This window comes from Ambystoma mexicanum, chromosome 3p, assembly GCF_040938575.1.
Source record: "Ambystoma mexicanum isolate Mex_15411 chromosome 3p, UKY_AmexF1_1, whole genome shotgun sequence".
NCBI classification, from domain to species: Eukaryota; Metazoa; Chordata; class Amphibia; order Caudata; family Ambystomatidae; genus Ambystoma; species Ambystoma mexicanum.
The window spans coordinates 1,021,486,049-1,021,504,869 of NC_090925.1; the positions used below are offsets into that span (position 1 = coordinate 1,021,486,049).

At 42.7% G+C, this 18,821-nt stretch overlaps 1 protein-coding gene across 19 annotated transcripts in view; it reads right to left on the reverse strand.

Annotated features, from left to right (window-relative positions):
* The window catches only part of PTPRT (protein tyrosine phosphatase receptor type T), a 2,174,878-nt gene that overhangs the window by 267,678 nt on the left and 1,888,379 nt on the right, over positions 1–18,821 (reverse strand). For all 19 annotated transcript variants that reach the window (XM_069652359.1, XM_069652348.1, XM_069652364.1 and 16 more), the window contains one exon: positions 2,671–2,858. In XM_069652359.1, the coding sequence (XP_069508460.1) occupies positions 2,671–2,858 (188 nt within the window). The remainder of the gene's footprint in view (positions 1–2,670; positions 2,859–18,821) is intronic.

The window sequence follows — 18,821 nt, forward strand, 5'->3', positions numbered from 1 at the left end:
TTTATGTGCGATTTGGAACTTCCTGGGACTCCGATCTTTTTACAGTTTTGACAGAAGTACAGCGAGAGGAAAAGAATGCTGCACTACCACTCAGAAGGAAAACCGAAAGTGGTCAATATCAAACTCTTGTGGGGGTACAAGATGAAGGAAGTGTCTTTCCAAAACCCACAGCAATGTTAGTTTCTTGCTGCTCCCTCCCTTCTGGACTCCTTTATTTCACTTCTGTCACATTCTATCCTCCCTCCTTTGCAGCCTGTTCCTTGCTGTGTCTTATTTCTCTTTCTCGTTTTTTTTTTGTCTTCTTCATTTTACAGAAAAAAACACAATCGCAAAATGTGGCGTCTTCAAATTATACTGACAACACATGTACCTGCCCCGCTTAATTTTCATCACTCCTCTTACGATTCAGAATTTCAAATATCTTATCACAAACATCTGTATTTATCTGGTAAATACATTGTGGAAATAGTAATCCGTGTCTTCTTCATCATCTGAATGTAATAATTGCGTAAGACAGACGCAATAGGAATGAAACAACGCTAGAAAACTGAAACAAACATACAAAGGCAACATCTACATACACATATTATAGCATATTCAGACATGCCTTCTATCAAGTGAGTTCTTACTCCACTTATTCTGCTTCTTTTTAAACTATCTTCTGCTTCTTAAGACATGTGGGGGGCGTATGACTTATATTACCTTCAAGGCAGGCAGGGGACCACTGAAAAGTTTGTTATTGCCCAGTGCAGAAATCAATCAAAACATGGACGTGATTCCTGCCAGTGGAGCTCCTGCTCGAGCCCTTCCAGTGGAAACACAGTGGGTTGGACCATATTAGCATGTCACCACCTTTCTTCAACGAAGACCTGGAATATCAGACTGGTATTATGGAGTCCATAGAGCAGGTGGCAAGTCAGTTCAAGTTCTGCAAGCTTTGATCTGGTCTAAAATGGGGTGGATGTCAGAGGGGTGGTGCACTCTGAGACTGAGGAAGTCTGTGATGATCCCAGAGGACCAATCCCAGGGGGAGAGAGCACAGAGGCAACATCACAAGGGTGGATGTTGGGAACAGCATATGACCCACCGACCAAGGGGAGGCATTTCTGTCTGGAAGTAGCATAGCATGGGCCGCCAATAAAAAAAAATATCTGGGAAGCCAGTGAAAGAAATGGCCATTCCTCCCATGTTCCCTTTTACTTGTCCAGTGTATGGCTTCTTTGTGTAATTACACTATTTCCTGCATTTACTTGCTTTGTCATATACTATTGTAGTCTTATTTCATAACTCTTCTGTCTTATGTTTCACATGCTCCTTCTCTCACCTCTGCTTTCAAACCTTGGTATATTTCTCATATATATGGTAAACAAAGACTTGATGGACAAGCATTACAACAAGTGCCTCTTCTGGATCAGTCCTCTGAGAAGGATCTTCCACCTCACTCACCTGTGTAGGCTGAGAGTTCCCCATAATGCATGCCTCCTGGCTTGACAATTCATCAGGCAATCTGGCAGATATTTAGGAAACCACTCTAAAAGCCCCTTCACTCCTGTAAACAATACTGAGTGTTTGCATGCACCTTGCAGACCTCACACTTACCAGGTGCATTTATAACCTTCCCATGTTTACCCCTCATGGGTCCCACGTGCACTGGTGAAATCGATGTGGGTCTGCACTAGTATTGTAGCAGGGATATGGGGAAAGGCTAGTGGAAGCTATCCTGGCCCTGACAGGGTAACAGGACCCTGGAAGCTTTAATGAGTAAACAAATATGTCTTAATATGATAATGCAAGATGATCAAAGACTGCATGCTATGACATTGAGTGGATCCTCCACAGCAGTACTACATATAGTATGACGTGTTCTGTAAACTGCTCGATAACAAGCTGGCATGATGTGCTATCACTGCCAAACTCTTCCTCCACACAATGACGGCAATGCTAATCCTCCCCTGCCATGTACACTCCAGTCACACATTAATTGACAGACATGTGAATTCCCACGAGTACAATTGCATTGTGGGACCCACCTCAATGACATTAGCCAGAGTATTATTTAGTACTGCCAAAGTAAGGGGCCTAATTCAGTGCTTGGAAGCTAAAGGCTAGCTAGTCCACAAACACTAAGCTGAGTCTGTACATTGATCAGTGAACCCCATAATCAATGACATCAGGTAGACTGCTCTTCTGTACCACTCTCTACTGTCATCGGGCTAAGCCCTTTCCAGTCCCACAGCTTCATGCTTCCCACATTTGACGGCACCAGTCTATGCCAGTGAATGGAACATGACTCTGTTTGGCCTCACAATTAAAGAGCACTTTGGGAGCCACAATCACCTAAAACAGTCTTGCTACTCTCTATAAGAAAGGTTGACTGATCCCACAGTCAATGACATCACGCTGTGTGTGCCTCAGTAAAGCAGGATCGGGTCATTGGAAAGATAGTGATCTTACCACATCTACCAAATCGCATGCAGTAACTTTTTTTGTAGTATAACAAAAAACATAAAATAGGTAAACATGTAGGATATTCTGAAATAGGGATTATTGCTCTTGGCCAGACTATAGTAGTTGAGTCACCTACGAAATATCAGTAATGCATTAACATTGTTTGGACCATGGGGATTCCTAGCCCCTCTTCCCACTCCTACCCTACCCCCATATTCTTACCTCATACTCTTCCTTGAAGCCGTAGCCCTGGCCTCGCTTCATCTGGGTGATGTGTTGCAGAAGGTCCGCCACGCGTATAGCTGGCTGGAACTGTCCCCTGGAGTAGGACATCTCCACGGGCTCACAGTTCCTATACGGGTGTGTCTGGATAGTCAGTGTTGGAGGGTTGAGCTCCAGGTGGCTGCTGTCTGTGAAAGAAAGAGAGATATGAAAGGTTGGACTGGCAAACCGAACTTCAATAGGTTCTTTTATTGAAAACCAATTCCCAGACGTATCTTCAGACTATTCAACCAATACTCAGGTGCTTCCCCCCTTTAGGTAATCTGAGATTTTTAAATCCTATTACTTTCTTAAATTTCAGATGTTTTACAGATTTAAGAAACAAAATCAGATAAATGTTACATCAAAGCAAAGGAATGAATTAAAAGAGGTGACTGGTGCAATCATTTTTTGAAATATAGTTTCCACTGGTGCCTATTCACTACCACTGAATTGTAAGAGGATTCAATTCAACACCACTGCTAAGTCAATGCCTAGTCTGGGATACTGAATGGAAACCCTTATTGATATATCTTCTTTATGTCCAGTTCATGAGTTCTGGATGACTACCCCTATATAACACCCCTCTCTTGGAATCCCCCTGACCCCACTGAGCCAAGAAGTAGTTCTGTTTTGCAAGTTAAAAGGTTTATTTGAGAATTTAAACAATATATATATATATATATATATATATATATATATATATATATATATATATATATATATATATATATATATATATATATATCACACTTTATAATAAATTAATAATTGAATATCACACATAATCTGAGCAGTAATCAATAATGGATAGTCTGGCACTAGCACACTTCTTTATAATCAATGATGAGTGGTTATAGGATGGATAAGATAGCAACAATACTTTTATGGTTTCAAATGGATGCAAGGTGGAATGAAAATGCAGTACAGAAAAAAAAACTTGATATGATTTCAACAAAACAATGTAATTACTTTTCTCTGGCAATCCACTCCCCCCCTTATGCAATGTAAGTAAATGAAGAGGAGAGCACACAGTTCTTAGAAATGCAATCAAATGTAATTCAGTTCACCCCAGCAAGCTTAGACTACAGAAGTTTGAAACACAGGCCCAAAATGCTTTTATATGTGCTGGCAATGAAGTGAGGAATATGCTGAAAATGGTTTTAATTCCCTTTAGGAGGTTCAGGGTGAGTGAAATATACTTGGGATGAGTTCAGGCTTACTTTAGCAAGGATCTAGGAGTAACGAGCAGGTTAAACAAATTTTTGGCAAAGGAAAGCAAGGAAGCTGCTGTTTTCACACGTGGCTGGATTTATAACCAAATCGCAAATCGTGGCAAAATTTGCGAATGCATGAATCACGATTACGGCAAAAGTATGAGGAGTAGCAAGTCAGTTCTAAGCTCGTTGAAAAGCTGAGATTCTAAGCTTTCAGAGGAAAGTTACACCAAGTTCCTCCACAAACGGTTCCAGAGATACGGACGATTAAATAAAGGTAGTTTTTCGGATTTGAAATTTTAAAAGTTCAAAGCGACAGGTTACAGCTTGCAGCTAGAAAATGACAGGTGACAGTTCTACTTAGGTTAAATAGATTGAATTATATTATTTTAACTAAGAGATTGGTTCTGCACAGTTCTGCTAGGTACGCACAATATATTTTATAACTATGCCTCGGCACGGATCTGGTCAGGTTTTGGAGTGGACTCCGGTTCTGGTCTCGGCACTTCACAGTGATCTGGGTCAGCTCTCTGGTTCTGCTAACAGCAGTCTGGGTCACTCTGGATCTCTGGCCTCTGGTTCTGGATACTGCTCTGCTTTCTCTGGGTACAGCACTGCTTCTGGATCTTTCTGCACAGCTTTCTCTGACCCAGCGCTGATCTGCACGGCTCGTGGATGCTGCTACCGCTGTTAGGTTTGCTGGATGCTGAGGCCCACTGAGAAGAGTTCTCGGTTTGTGGGTTTAGGCCCTTGCTTTGAGTTCTGAATCAAGTTCTTTGGAGTTTTAAAGTCTAAGTGTTGTATCTGGTATCTTCGGGATGTTGTATGGTCCGGCAGAGCGCGTTGCAGCAACTGGTTTTGAATCTCCCTACCTGTCCCAGCAGTCTCTTTTTATGTGTTTTGAAAGTGGGTGTGTGCCTGGGCCTAGCTAAGTCTGCCCCTTTCTACTTGTCATTAGCCCAATTCTCCCCTCTCCCATGATTGGGGAAGGAACTGTGAGTCAGAGTGATGCTGTCGGTTTTATGGGTCAGAGGATCCTCCCCTGGTCAGTTTGCCCACAAATCTATATTTGATCAAAATACACATTTCTCAAATACATATTGGTTTGTCATTGCATGTACATATTACCTATCACATGAGGTAGTCTCTGTTCAAACTCTGCTCTTCCTGAGGGCTTGCATTCAAAAATGGCAACTTATTTTCGATTTTAGTGGGTTCTGCAACCTTGGTTCTTCATTAAAAGTTATACACATATACACGGCCTGTCCATACATACTCCAGTAAATTCCCATGTCTCTAGCTTAAACACAGAGTCTGTAGTATACATGAATAGCAGGGTTTTGCCCCAGAACATCACACAAATTGGAGTTTGGGCTTGAATCGAAGGTACATTTTTAAATGAAGGCTGTCAAAGTTATACATTCCTGTCATTTGATTACAAAGAGTTATCAGTGTTTCTGTAAAATATATATTTTGCTTTCAATTCAGTTCTCAGAGTGTTGGAGTCCGCCTCCAAGACTTGGGTGGGTCAGTGATCACATGTGTCTTCTGGCAGGCAGGCCTTTGTTGACAGGAAACAGTCAAAATCAACATATCCTATTCAAGTGCAAGAGCCTATTGTGTGGTCTCCAGGAGGCTCCGAGCCAGTCTGCCTTCTATCAATCAAGAGGTCATGTGAGAGTCTAACTCCTGGTGTGAATCTCTGGAGGTGAGAGGTTTCCCAGCCTTTGGCCTGTTAATTAAATCAGATTGTCTTCTGGGAACAGCATGTGGTTAAGATTTTAATTAACTCCCAGCCTTTGATGTAAAGGCCTCTCCTGCAACTCCTGACATGCAGTTTCCCTGTCAGAGTTTAGACCGCTAGCGCCGCCCTCAGTCAAAAGCGGGTACTGCATGCATTTTTGGGATCTTTCTTGGATTAATGCATTCTAAACAGGAATGGTTCTTACATGGTAGTAAATCCTTGCTTAACATTGTTTTGATGTGGCTCCTTACAGTAAAATGGTTATGTGGAACCCCACAAAAGGGTTAAATCTTTAAAGTGGTCCGATGAGCCATGATTTCAGCAACTTTTTGACATCCATAACAGTGGATTTTGTTAACAAAGATCTTTCTTTACACTGGTGGGTGGCAAGTTAGGTAACCATTTTGGTGTGCGCACAAACTGCGTGGTTCTCCTGGATTCTGGCGCACATATGGGCTTTTTGGCCATCTTGGATTTTCTAAGCCCACAGCACCAAATGTTGCAGCATGATAGCTCAAACGTGGGTCAGGACACCTAACAAAGCAAAATATGGCCAAATGTTAATTGCCCTAGAGTTCATACCACTGTTTTGGCAGGCCTGAAAAGAGGTGACAAAAGGCAGACATTTTTGGACCAGGGTTATATTACTTTGGCATAATTTTTGCTATCAAAAACTAGATTGCCCATCTGCTCAATGCATTTCTGTTGCCCACCTCTTACCCTATGTTCCCGTTCATGCACATGAGAGGCACTCTGGACCTAGTCACCCCTGATTTGTGAATCCCTGTGATAATGTGCATTGCAAAACAAATACCACTGTAGGATGATGCTGGGCCAGCATTCTCATGTGACATCTTCAAGGCCAGATTCAGATTTGTTCAGTTTACCATCTAATATGGAGAGGCCCAGTGCAAGGCTATGATATTTCCAAATGAATCAGACATTTGAACCCCTATGCATCCAGCAGTGTTGCTTTGCACTGAGCGGTGGACATGTCTTTCGTGTCTAGGGAATAATTCCTAATATTTGAAACTCTCTCTCTCTTTCTCTCTCTTTCCCCCTCTGTCTCACTCCCTCTCTCTTTCTCCGTTTCCCTTCTCACTGGTACTTTAAGCAGAAGGTTTGAGGATTGAAGCATGGGTCTGACTGCAATATGAACAATCTCACCTCTTGGCGGTTGCCCTTCCATAGCAATGCTGAAAGATATATGCAATGTGACAAGGGAAGTTGGATCTGCTGTTTCCCATAATCTACCTATGTGCTAGACATGGAGGACTTTCAGTTCACTCAACCTGGCCTTCTCCACCAGCATAAACCATGAATGCATTCATTGATCTGCCACTTCTAATTTTCTGTGTTGGAACTAAGGCCAGGAGACCCTTACAAGCATATACTTGAAAGTGTAATTGAGCATGTAGCAGTTTTTAAGTTGCCTCCAGTGGTTGGAAATATAGAATTTGACAGCACAGACTCCATTCTTTGTATTGCTCTCTTTATTGCTGGAGACCTTCATGCTTTCTCCAGGTTTAGCATGATTTCCTCATCTTTCTTTACTACCATGTATCTGTCCAATGTATTCTAAGATCTTCACAATGTCATTCACTGTTATTGTCATCACCATTTCTTCTGGGAGGTTGTGCCATGTGCCCACTAACGATTATGCAGTAAAAACATATTCCAATAAGGACCCTTATCATAACCACCATTCCAACATCACTCTGAGCTCTGGATGCTCTTCTGTCCTATTGCTCAAAGGTATGTCTCCTTTATTTCCTCCACGCCTCGTTTGCATATTTTAAGGTGTCAAATACTTCTGCATCTCCTTCCCTCATGCTCAGGTTTTCGATGCCCTCTATCAGATCAGATCATAAATGATTAACCACTTTATGAAGCCACTGTTCACAATCTGTCTGCATCCTTCCTCCTGAGACGTTGCCTCTGGTCATTGATGCCCCATGATGACTTTTTCAGGGATACCCTGGTGGCTTTGCCGATATAGCGATGACACACAACTATGTGCTGACGAACTACTATATACAGGGGGAAGTGTTGGAATTGTTTGTGACTTTAATATTAAAAGTTCATTAACTGGGAAAGTTTAAAGTCTGCAATGTTATTCCCGTGAATGTGCAAGAGATCTGGTTTGCCTATGAAATCATTGCAAAATACATTACTCAGCATTCTTCCTTACCTCCCAAATACATTTAATTGTATTGTGTAACTTTTTCATTAACGATGCTCGGCTTGGCTAATTGTGCCAACTACATCTGAATTTTACAACATATCCTCGGAATCAGGAAATGTTATGTATGTATTTATGTAATTGTGTTTTTTTTTTTTTTTAACATGCCTAATACCACGGTTTCTAGGCATGGATCAGGGATAAAACCTTAGTTACTCTGCGTGGTCTTGCTTCCAAGGCCAGCGCATTGCCCCTGTGCTCCTCATACCATATGGTCTCCTTTTGAAAGATTGGTCATCAGAACTAGGTTTGAGTCTTATTGATTAAGAGACTTTCAAAGAACCTAGAAACTGGGCCTGTCCAAGCAGGAAAGCATGCTATACATGAAACCAGAGACATGCATATTGTATATTCGCTGAGTGCTACTACACAAACGTGCTCACCATTCTATAAAAAGAGAGCACCTTTTAAGCAAGTCTGAACCTGAAATGTAAAAGTAGATTATCACGATAACCATTGCACTTTCGATCATTGCACCAGAGTGTACACGCATCTTTAACTTAAATGCACTCCTTTTGGTTGCTCGACGCTCCCACCCCTTTTGTTTTTGATATATTCAAATGTCTTGTTGATCAATTCGGAAGCCTGAGCAGATCAGGAGACCTACCTTACCTGTAACCTGATGTTCAAAGCGCATATATACCCCCGGGTCAAGAGCGCTATATAAATAAATAAACAAACAAACAAACAAACTCTGTGGTGTAAAAGGCTCAGCGATCTTTGATTTATGAAATCGAACCTGCATCTGACTGTCCTAGTGTTACATGCCTGAATCTCCAAACGTGTGACTGGCTAACTGAGATGAGGAAATAGTTATGTTTTGTGACAGTGTATCTATATGTATAAACTTCATAACATTTGGCAATCTCCCCAAATTATTTCCGACATCAGAATAGAGCACATTTAGTGAAAGGAAATCTGCTGCGAGTTTATGCACATAATATTATGTTCTAAAGGATAAACACTGCCTGTCTGACACTTTTTAGACTAGCTGTTGCAGCACTACGCCTCCATTAGTATTCCATGTTTGGAAATTTACTGGTGCCTTTTTAATGAATTTGAACATGCCCGTTTGCTTTTCTTTGTCTGACTCTAGGTGCTGTCCTTGTGAGGTTATACAAGCAATCATCACACACACTTAGTGAGAAGGACCCTGTTGTTGGATGAAGATGTGATCATTTGTAATGGCAATGACAGAAACTGAACACATCACAAATGGTAATGACACGTACAGGTTCACTTCGGTTCAGATCAAGTAGCCCAACATGGCCTGCGTTGGGACAGGAAAAGAAATTGGGCCATGAATGCAAATCACATACCACCCTCTTATTACTCATAAATCTATTGAAGATCTCATCTATGACTATATGGTGTAGATATTAAAAGTAAATCAGTTACCAGTTGCATCACTCTTCCCACAGTAAGGAAGACTTTGTGACAAATATATTTTTTTAAACACACATCTCATTGAAATATTCAAAGACAAACAACAGTGTACAGCCTGTACACATTTAGGACATGCAGCTTCAGATTAGCAGATGACTAAGTAACAGGAAGGATGTCTAATGTTATTGTAAATGGCACACATCCAGATATTGCAATAACATGCATCGCTGATAATCCATGGTAGATAGCCAAATGTGAGTATAGGTTGCAAGATTTGTCCTCATATCATCACTGTTCCGCCATTCAAATCAAGTCACTTGCCATTGACCCCTGAAAGCTGCTGAACTGGACCTTCCAGCCCTTTAAGACGAGATAGCAATACACTTGAGATAGATGGGGATGCAGAATTGTATTCAAACATCAATTATCAAAACAACTCAGGTAGTTGGCAAAAGGGTAATTCTTTTAATATCAATTATCTCAAAAAGGGAGCACAACGGACATCAGCAGACCTCTCTCATCACAATCTCAACAAAATTCATTAAAAAAAATCACACTTTTATAGCAAATATTCGTCATTAATGACGTTAACCTGCGTATCACTAACGTCATCCTACGTGGCAAAACTTAAAAAGGTATGGGTGAATGTGATAGGGTCTAAATGGATCATTTAGGTATACAATCCATACTCGTTTGGGCAGTGAAATAAAGTTATAGGCTTCTTAACATCTGGTGCATGTGTAAATAAATGCAGAGTCTTTTGATCACTACAGTCACAAACCTTCATAGGTAACATGGAGAAAGAGGAGGGCATAGGTTTTCATTGGGAGGAACATATATGAGAGTACAACGGTTGAAGAGTAGAAAGTACATAGGCATAAACTAACCAACAGGCCACTGTAAGTTATCAGAATGAAACACGTTGTCCACAGTGATCTCCAGTAACTTTGATAAAAATGTTGGGAGGTACTTAACATCTAAATTTAAGGGGTCACTGCCAAATGAGTGGGACAAAATGGTGGGCCACAAAAGTTGGGGTGGACACTCTTGCCCCCCGACCCCTGAAATGATGCACATGGTGTTTTCAGCCAATAGTAGTTGCAAGTCTACCTTGGAAAGATGGGTCTTTTAAAATATTGAACTAGTGACCACGTTCAGGTCACGACTTTCTTGCCTATGATCACAATTTCAGATTCTGTCACGGGTCGTCCCACTGGTTTAACGTGACACACCCTGCTCCACCACGCAGTTGCTTTAACGTGACAGATTGTTTTTGCCTGTTGGAGATGATCACTTAAACCCAATAACTGCTGAGTATCAAAAAAGCATTTTATGAATTGATGAATTGGAGTCTGTTGCTGGTACACTGAAAGCCATGCTTGTTGGCAAGGACAGTTTGGAATTCGTTTTCACAAAAGACAAAATTATTTTTCAGATACCAGTCCAATAGGGAAGAATCTTAAGGCCGAAAAAAACGAACCTGGCTTAACGTTTCAGCAGAAGAATCACAAACCCAACACAGATCATTTGGACTGCAGTTGGCCTTCTGAAATTTGAAGGGGTCCATACAATGCAATGTTCCATCTTGCATGTATGGTGTGCACAGCATCATCGGGGAGCTGCCCAATATTGTCCTGAATGAATCAGACCTGTTGCCAGGCTTTGCTGAAGAATGAGCCAAGGACCATCAATGTGTGCGGGGAATGTGTGACTCTCTCACCATGGGCCATTTGGTAGCGTAACATGCTGGTAGGTAAGGACCCGTTTGTTCGCTTCCCAGAAGGGTTATTTGTAAGGGAGTTAGAGGAAGTGCATGGCACAGACCCTTGAACAACCTATGCACTAGAATCACATGAGCATAGAATCCGCAGAATTGGGTAGCCAAAACCACTGCACCTCGCTGCTGTCTTGCTACATTATAAACTTGTTTCAAGTAAGCATGAGCAGGTCGTATTATGCAGATGTTGTTTCAATGTGTTTGAATGTCATAATCACTAAATGCATACTGCATGGAATAGGTTTGTGTAATAGGATGCTTAAAAAACTGAACTTTGTTTACATTTTGAGTTTAGAAATCCATATGAAGCAGTCTTGGCTCTAAAATGGCAGCCACACATCTACCCCCAAAAACAACGAAATGATGGATCATTGCTATACGCCACAAAGAGCCCCTAATCGTCCAGGATTGTGTAAATGAAGGTCCTCCCTCGCAAGGTCGGAAGGAGTAGCTTGCCAACATGACACCATCTCCACTCACATATGTTGAGCTGCCACATAAGACCCCCACAGAGCTCCCAGTTCCTGTCTCTCTCTGCACCTCATCTGCTTGTGATGGGCCCATAGTGAATTTCAGAACGTTTGAGGTAAGCAGGGAAGACCACATGCCTTGAAAGGCGAACAATCAGGGGGTGGAGCTGGGCTCTATGCATGATTAAACGTAATCCTTAGCAACTTGCAAGGCACGGCCGCTAATTGTGCAACTTGGCGTCAGCCCAACCAGAAGTTGGGACAAATGTTGTTTTAGTTGTGAACATTGTCTCCCGATGATCCTTGCCATGTTGGGATTGATGATGTCATCCACAATGACTTTCAGACTTGGCATCCCCTACACGTTTTGTGAACGTACAGAGCACTGGGCAAAGGCTATTGTATGTGCCTGTCAATGTGGCTGTTCTGTTGCTCATCGCATACCCTCCCATATTAGAGGCAAAGTGCAGGGAACATGGGGCTAAAAAAGCAGGGTGCTGCCTTCATTATGGATTCCACCAAAGGTTCACTATCAACAGACGCATTGTGCACTTCTGTCAGCCCCTTTTCCCTAGACACTGTACAGAACCCCAGCAGCGTTCCCTTCCTACTATGGATCTATCAGAGGGCAGGTTATTGGCCAGGTAATCTGCTTGGCAGCAGCACAAACAGAAACATAGGCAGACCGTCAAACTCAAATACTGCACCTGAGCCAACAGCTGGCACCAGGTCTGTCTCTTCTGAGAATGTGACCTCCTGTTACGTAGAAGAGTGCAAGCAAAGAATATGAATTATTCCCATAAAAAGACATGACTTTTCTGTCTACGCCCAAGACTCTGAAACCTCCTCCTCATCAACATCTGGCTCGATCCCTCGCTTCTACAGTTAATGTAGGATCTCAAGACCCTCCTCTACAAGGAATTGCTCTTCCCTACCTCCCAGATCCATAACCATGCAATCCCCATCTAACCTCAAACTGGGTTTATCTGATCCCGACTGTTTCCTCCCCTGGTTATTTGTAGATCCATTGCTGTCGATTGTCCTCCCTCCCCTGTTGTTGGATTCCCACTTCCTCGTTGTTTTGCTCCCTAATCTTATTCTTCCCCTTATGGTTGTAAAGTGCTCGTTTGCTTCCCAGGCTATGTCTGTTCTCAATAAATACCATAATAATAATAATAATAATAATAATAATAATAATAATAATAATAATAATAATAATAATAATACCCAAATATTGTGTTACTTCTTTCCTCCACGTGCCTTGTAGTGTGTTTTTTTTTTTTAAAGATTCGGAGGGGTGGGGGCTAGATCTTTCATCATATCACTTTGCTAATGTGAACCAGTGCAGACCCGATGCAAACCAACATTCACAGTCCACATCCAATGGGACTACTTAGCAATGTGTGTGTGTGTTTTTAATCAACATCAATTAAAACCTTTACGATGCCACTGGTAGACGGGGAGCTATAAACCTAACGAAGGATCCAGCGTCTTATGAACCAGTAGAGAGTGAGGCTGCAGGTGGCTCATAGGAAAGAAGCTTAAATCTTTGGCGTTCCAGGGCTAATTACCACTCAACCTGTCCTGCTTCATCCACTGCTCCCTTCCCATTAGATATTCTGCTCTGCTTTCTCTCTCTTAGCAATGGGTGTGGTTATACTAATATTTAACATGCTGGGGGTTAGTGATATCCCAGTTGACCAAAAGGGACAGGGCTGACATTGTTTATTGTATTCATTTTTATTTTCAACTCATGCCTTCTGATTGCCTCCAGCTCTAAACATGAGAAACATTGCATGACGCCTGGGGGACATAATAATTATGATAATTTAGAGCTACAAACCCCAAGGTATCTGAGCGTTGCTTATTATTACCCACGGTGTGTGGTGTTCATTTATCAACCTCGGAAGGATGAAAGGCTGAGTTTGGCCCTGCCGAGATTCGAACCTGCATCAGCAGACTCTGTACAAATGTCAAAGCAAGCCCTCTACTCACTGTGCTATTGAACCAGCATGCAAAAATCCCACAACTAAAGTAAAGGGATTCCTTAACCTCTCAGTCAATGCAGCAAATACACTTGATACTAGCCAATGTAGCATCTTAAGAGATACTACATTGTAATAGCATAAGCATCTAACATGCACATACCAGGAGAATAAGCTTAAACTAGCCTACTGTAGCTACCTCAACCTAAGTAAGTGACACATCTAGCAACTGGAAGGATCACATCATTGGCCAGGGAAACCATGTCAATGAATCAATACATAGTTATATTATTCAATTGCAAATAACACATCACAGCACATATGACCAAAGCCCTTGTTTGGTGGAACTCTCATCAGACCAAGACCAGCAGGGTCTGTGCGGAGCAGCCTGTCATTCACCCATTGATCAAGTCTTGAGCTCATGAAGCATTGTCAGGGATTTCCAGACTAGGTGAGCACAGGAGCCTTTTCTTAAGTATACAGATAAAGGTGTTTCTCTTGTGCCCTGAACTCTTTGTCCTCCCATTAACCCCATAGAGAAAAAGAAAGTGAGCACTTAGCCGTCTTTGTAGCTCTCTCTTCTTTGCTCCCTTCCTCCCTCTGATTCCCCATTTAACACCTAGCATTGTAAATACATTTAACATATACTTAATGAGGGGCACAATCAGGTTAAAGTGTGTCTGCACACATTGTAGAGAAGGACAAGAGAGAGATCACAGTGAATTACTCATATTGAACCTCTTCTTCTGCCTCCCCCACCCCATCCGGTGCATTGGTATATCCTAAAGGCAACACAATTTTCTAAATACATAACCACCTAAACCTAATATTCTATTCCAAAGACCTCAATGCCATGGTAAGTCCTAGCACCTGTTCTGAAGATTTCAGCGCAAATCATGACAGTAGAATCTAGGGTTGTCTCCACCAGTGAAACCATCATAACACAGTCACAGAAATGCTGATGGCTGGAGGAATATCCAACAGTGGAACTCAGGGGCTGATAACTCTCCCTAACTGAAAATAGAATACAACAATGTCAATGGATAAACAGAAACAGAGGACCAAGGTATGTATTGTGGCATGATACAGAGAATGGTAAAGATGAAAGAGGCAAATTAAGACACCACAGTGCCGGAGTAGTTGGCTGAAGATCAGATACAAATCATGACTGACCAAGTCGGATAGCACAAGTCAGGGTTTATCATTGGCCCTGAATATATATCTTTATATGTGATCAGTGCTTGATAATGAGTAAATGATTGTCAATAAATAAGACAGTACTCAAACTGTCTCAGTAACTATGCAAGAAAGTCAATGGCGTTTTTCTTATGTTGTTATGTTAATTGGCATTTGTGCTGCACAGATCAACACCGTAGTGGTCTCAAAGCGTTGAGACCTTGTCCCAAATAGTGAACTGTGAGCCCACAAAGGGTGTAAACCAGACCATGGCTGTGGGTTGACCAAAATGTAGGAAAGAGGTAAGCAGGAAACATCAAAGTGGGGGGTAAGTACAGAACAAATACTGACAAATGTAAGTAACAATAAAAAAGGGGGAGCTAACATAGGGTTGAGTATGTTATTTAGTTTAGTTTAGTTTAGTTTATTCATTTGTATTGCGCACCAGACCCGAGGGTATGAGGGTGCTTGAGCAGCAAGGTTATTCAAAGCTTGGTTACAGGTTGCTTATACTTTACATTACATAATTACGGTGTGACAATGAAGGAACATGTGTACAGTTTGGCAGGAGATAATGCAGTAAATATATTTAAAGAATTACAAATATTTACAAATTTAATATTACAAATTTACAGATTTACTTAAAGCATGCAATATGGAGAGCAGCCGTGTGGTGTTAGAGGTGTTAATGGTTCGTGTTCTTTAACCAATGGATGTAGTTGCGTCTAAAAAGTGAGTAAGATTGGGGAGTTCTGAGCGATGGTGGTAAGGAGTTCCAATGTTGAGGTGCTTTCATCTGGAAGCTGTTGCCACCCATTTTGGTGCGTTTAAACCTGGGGACAGTGAGCATATTAGCATTGGAGGTTCTGGTGGGTCTGATGGGGGTGTGTTTGCATATTCTGTCTGCCAGACAGCGTGGGGCAGCGTTATTCAGGCATTTGTGGGTGAGCGATGCTACTTTAAGCAGGATTTTGTCTGTTGTGCTGAGCCAGTTATGGGATTTCCTGATATTGGAAATGTGTTCCCTCCTGGGAATGTTGAGCACTGCCCTAAGAGCGTTGTTTTGTAACGTCTGAATTTTGTTGGTGATTTGCTTGGTGGCTCCTATGTAGAGGGCGTTACAATAGTCCAGTTTGGATAATACCAATGCTCTGGCTAGTGTAGTGCAACTCTGGGTGGAGAGGAAGGGTTTGGCTGCTCTTATAAGCTTACATGTGTAGGCCGTCGAGGATGCCATCGAGCCAACCTGTTTGTGGAATGTTAGGGAGGAGTCGAGGTTTTTACTTCTTTGGAAACATTGATTAGGTTCCCGTCTATGATGAAGTTGTCGTAGTTGTGGTCGAGTTTGGTTATGTTGGGAGTGGAACCAAGGATGATGAGTTCAGTTTTGTCATCATTCAGGCATAGACTGTGCAAAGCCATCCATGCCTGGATAATGAGATACACCTTGTTCACCAAGGTCAAATCCTGGTTGTAATCTCCCGTCAACGGGATGAGGATCTGTGTATCATCGGCGTAGTTAGTGTAGGTGATACCCAGGCCATCTAGATCATCAAACAGGGGCTTTGTGAACACGCTGTACAGAGTGGGGGAGACGCACCAGCCCTGTGGGACTTCACACGTGATGGGGATGGGCTCGGCGGCGGCAGAGGAGGAGAAGACACGCAAGGATCTGTTGTTGAGGAATGACTCTGATGGCTTCTTGTGAAAAGTGGGAAGCTGAGTCTAAATGATTACATAGGATTTTATGGTTGACTAGGTCAAACGCCGCAGAGAGGTCTAACAAGAGTAGTAATGCAGTTTTCCCGTTATCTCTAAGGACGTCTATTTGGGCTTTCAGATCTATCAGGGCGGTTTCAGTTCCATGTTGGGGTCTGAAGCCAGATTGTCTTATTCCTAGAAGGTGGTTTGTTTCAAGATATTTTTGGATTTGGTATGCTGTCTTGTCTAGTATCTTGAGCAGGAATTGGACGGTGGTAATCGGTCTGTATTTGGTCGGGATGGACAGGTCGAGGGAGGGTTTTTTGAGGAGAGGGAGGACCCAAGACTCTTTGAGGTTACTGGGGACTGTTCCTGAGGAGAAAGAGGCATTGATGAGTCTGGTGATGAATGGCGAGAGGTCTCTTGCCGCGTCTTTAATGATTTGTGGGGGGCAGAGGTTGCCTTTGCAATTGGAGGGTTTAAGGCCAAGAATGATTTTTTCTACTTCGAGAGTAGAGACTTTGGAAAAGCTGAAGCGAGCAGTGTTGGGTGTGTGGTGTGAGGGTGGAGGGCTCGAGTGGGCGTTGATGGGGTTTGTGAGTTTGGTGAGGGAGTCTTTCTTGTTTTTAATTTTTGTTTGAAGGCCAGTGACTTTGTTATTTAGTGCATTTTGGACACTGGTGCACCATTGTTTGTTTTTAAAGCAGGTATCTGGGATTGTTACCGAGGTTTCCAATTCTTTCAGGATAGTAAATAATTCTCTGGTGCTGGAATTGGATTGTGAGATTCTCTGGTTATAGGATTCTTGTTTGGCCGCTATGATTTCTTTTTTATAGTTGGCCGTTATTTTGTTAAGCAGTAGTTTGTTATGGTCTGTCGGAGACTGTCTCCAGACTTGTTCCAGTTTACGCTTTTCCAATCTAAGGGTTTTAAGATGGCTGGAGAACCATTGGTTGAGGTGCTTTTTTGGTTTGGATTTTCTAAGTTTCAATGGTGCAATGGCGTCTAAGGCTATGCGCATGGTGTTGTTGTAGCCTTTTACGAGGTCATAGGGATTAGAGTCTTGGAGTTGGCTAAGCGTAGGAAGAATGAGCGGGATCAATTTTTCCACTGTGATATTTTTTTGCTTCTCGTGGGGATGGCTGCGGCTATTGCCATGTTGGTTGTAGGGCTTGAGGCCTCAAGTGAGAAGGAGAGGAGATGGTGGTCAGTCCAGGATTGGGGAGTGTTATTAGTGATCAATACGGCACAGTTGTAGTCTGCTATCCAGTCAAGGGTTCTCCCTTTGTTATGGGTGGGGCTGGTTACTTTTTGTGTGAAGCCTAGTTCAGACAAGGTGTTACTGATGAGAGTGGCTTGATTGTCTTTGGGGTCTTTGTAGCCTAAATTGAAGTCTCCTAAGAGGAGGCATTGTGAGGAGTTTTTTAGGTTGTCGGTAAGGATGGCATTGAGGTCTTCCTCGAAAGATCCCAGGGGTCCAGGCGGTCTATATAGTAAGTGAATGGATATTGTTTGGGAGTTGGCAGTGGGTAGCTTGGCTGTAAGTGATTCGCATGATGAGAGGTGTGTAGCGGAGTTAAGTCTGATGTTAAGGTGGGTCTTGGCAATGATGGCCAAACCTCCGCCTTTAGCTTCAGTTCTGTCCGCTCAGATGATGGTGTAATCAGTGGGCATGGCTAGCGAAAGGGCTAGGCCTGCGGCTGCATGAAGCCAGGACTCTGTTATGGCTAAGAAGTCTAGATCTTCAGCTAAAATGAGATCAGCGATGTCCGTGGCATGGGCAATCATGGACCGTGCGTTGATGAGGGCACCTTTTATAGGTAGGGTATTGGTTTTGGCAGGGGTGGGGGTGGTTGCTGTGATGAGCGCTCTGTTGTTAGTTGTAGTGGAGTTGACGGGTTTAAGTTCGGGTTTTTTTAGCGTAAGGTTAGCGCAGGTGTTAATGGATGTTCGGTTTGTGAGTTTGAATTGTGTGGAGTCCCTGGCTCTAGGCTCATGTATTTTGGGAAGTCTGGATCGTAATCTGGTCAGCCTGTCTGAAAGGCAAGGGGGAGAGAGTAGGGTAAGCATGATTGTGGTGCTAGGCTCTGTGAGGGTGGGTGATGTGGTGCCTAGGCTGGTCAAGTTAAGGGGTGAGCTGGGCAGGCATGCGGAATTGATGATGTGGAGAATGATTCTCAGTAGTATAGAGTAAAGGCCCGGGAGTAACATTGTGTGAGGTGGGTAAGATGCAATGTGTGTCCTGTCTAGGGTCAAAATCTAGCAGTAGGCACGTAAGTGTAGTCAGTGCAGCCTGCCTGGAATAGCACTTAATCCAAGTAGCGCATGGTTGCAGATTGGCATCTGATTCAGATACAGGCATGCAAAGTGGCCCTCAGATTTAGAATAGCGCAGATGTGCAGATTAGCAATTAG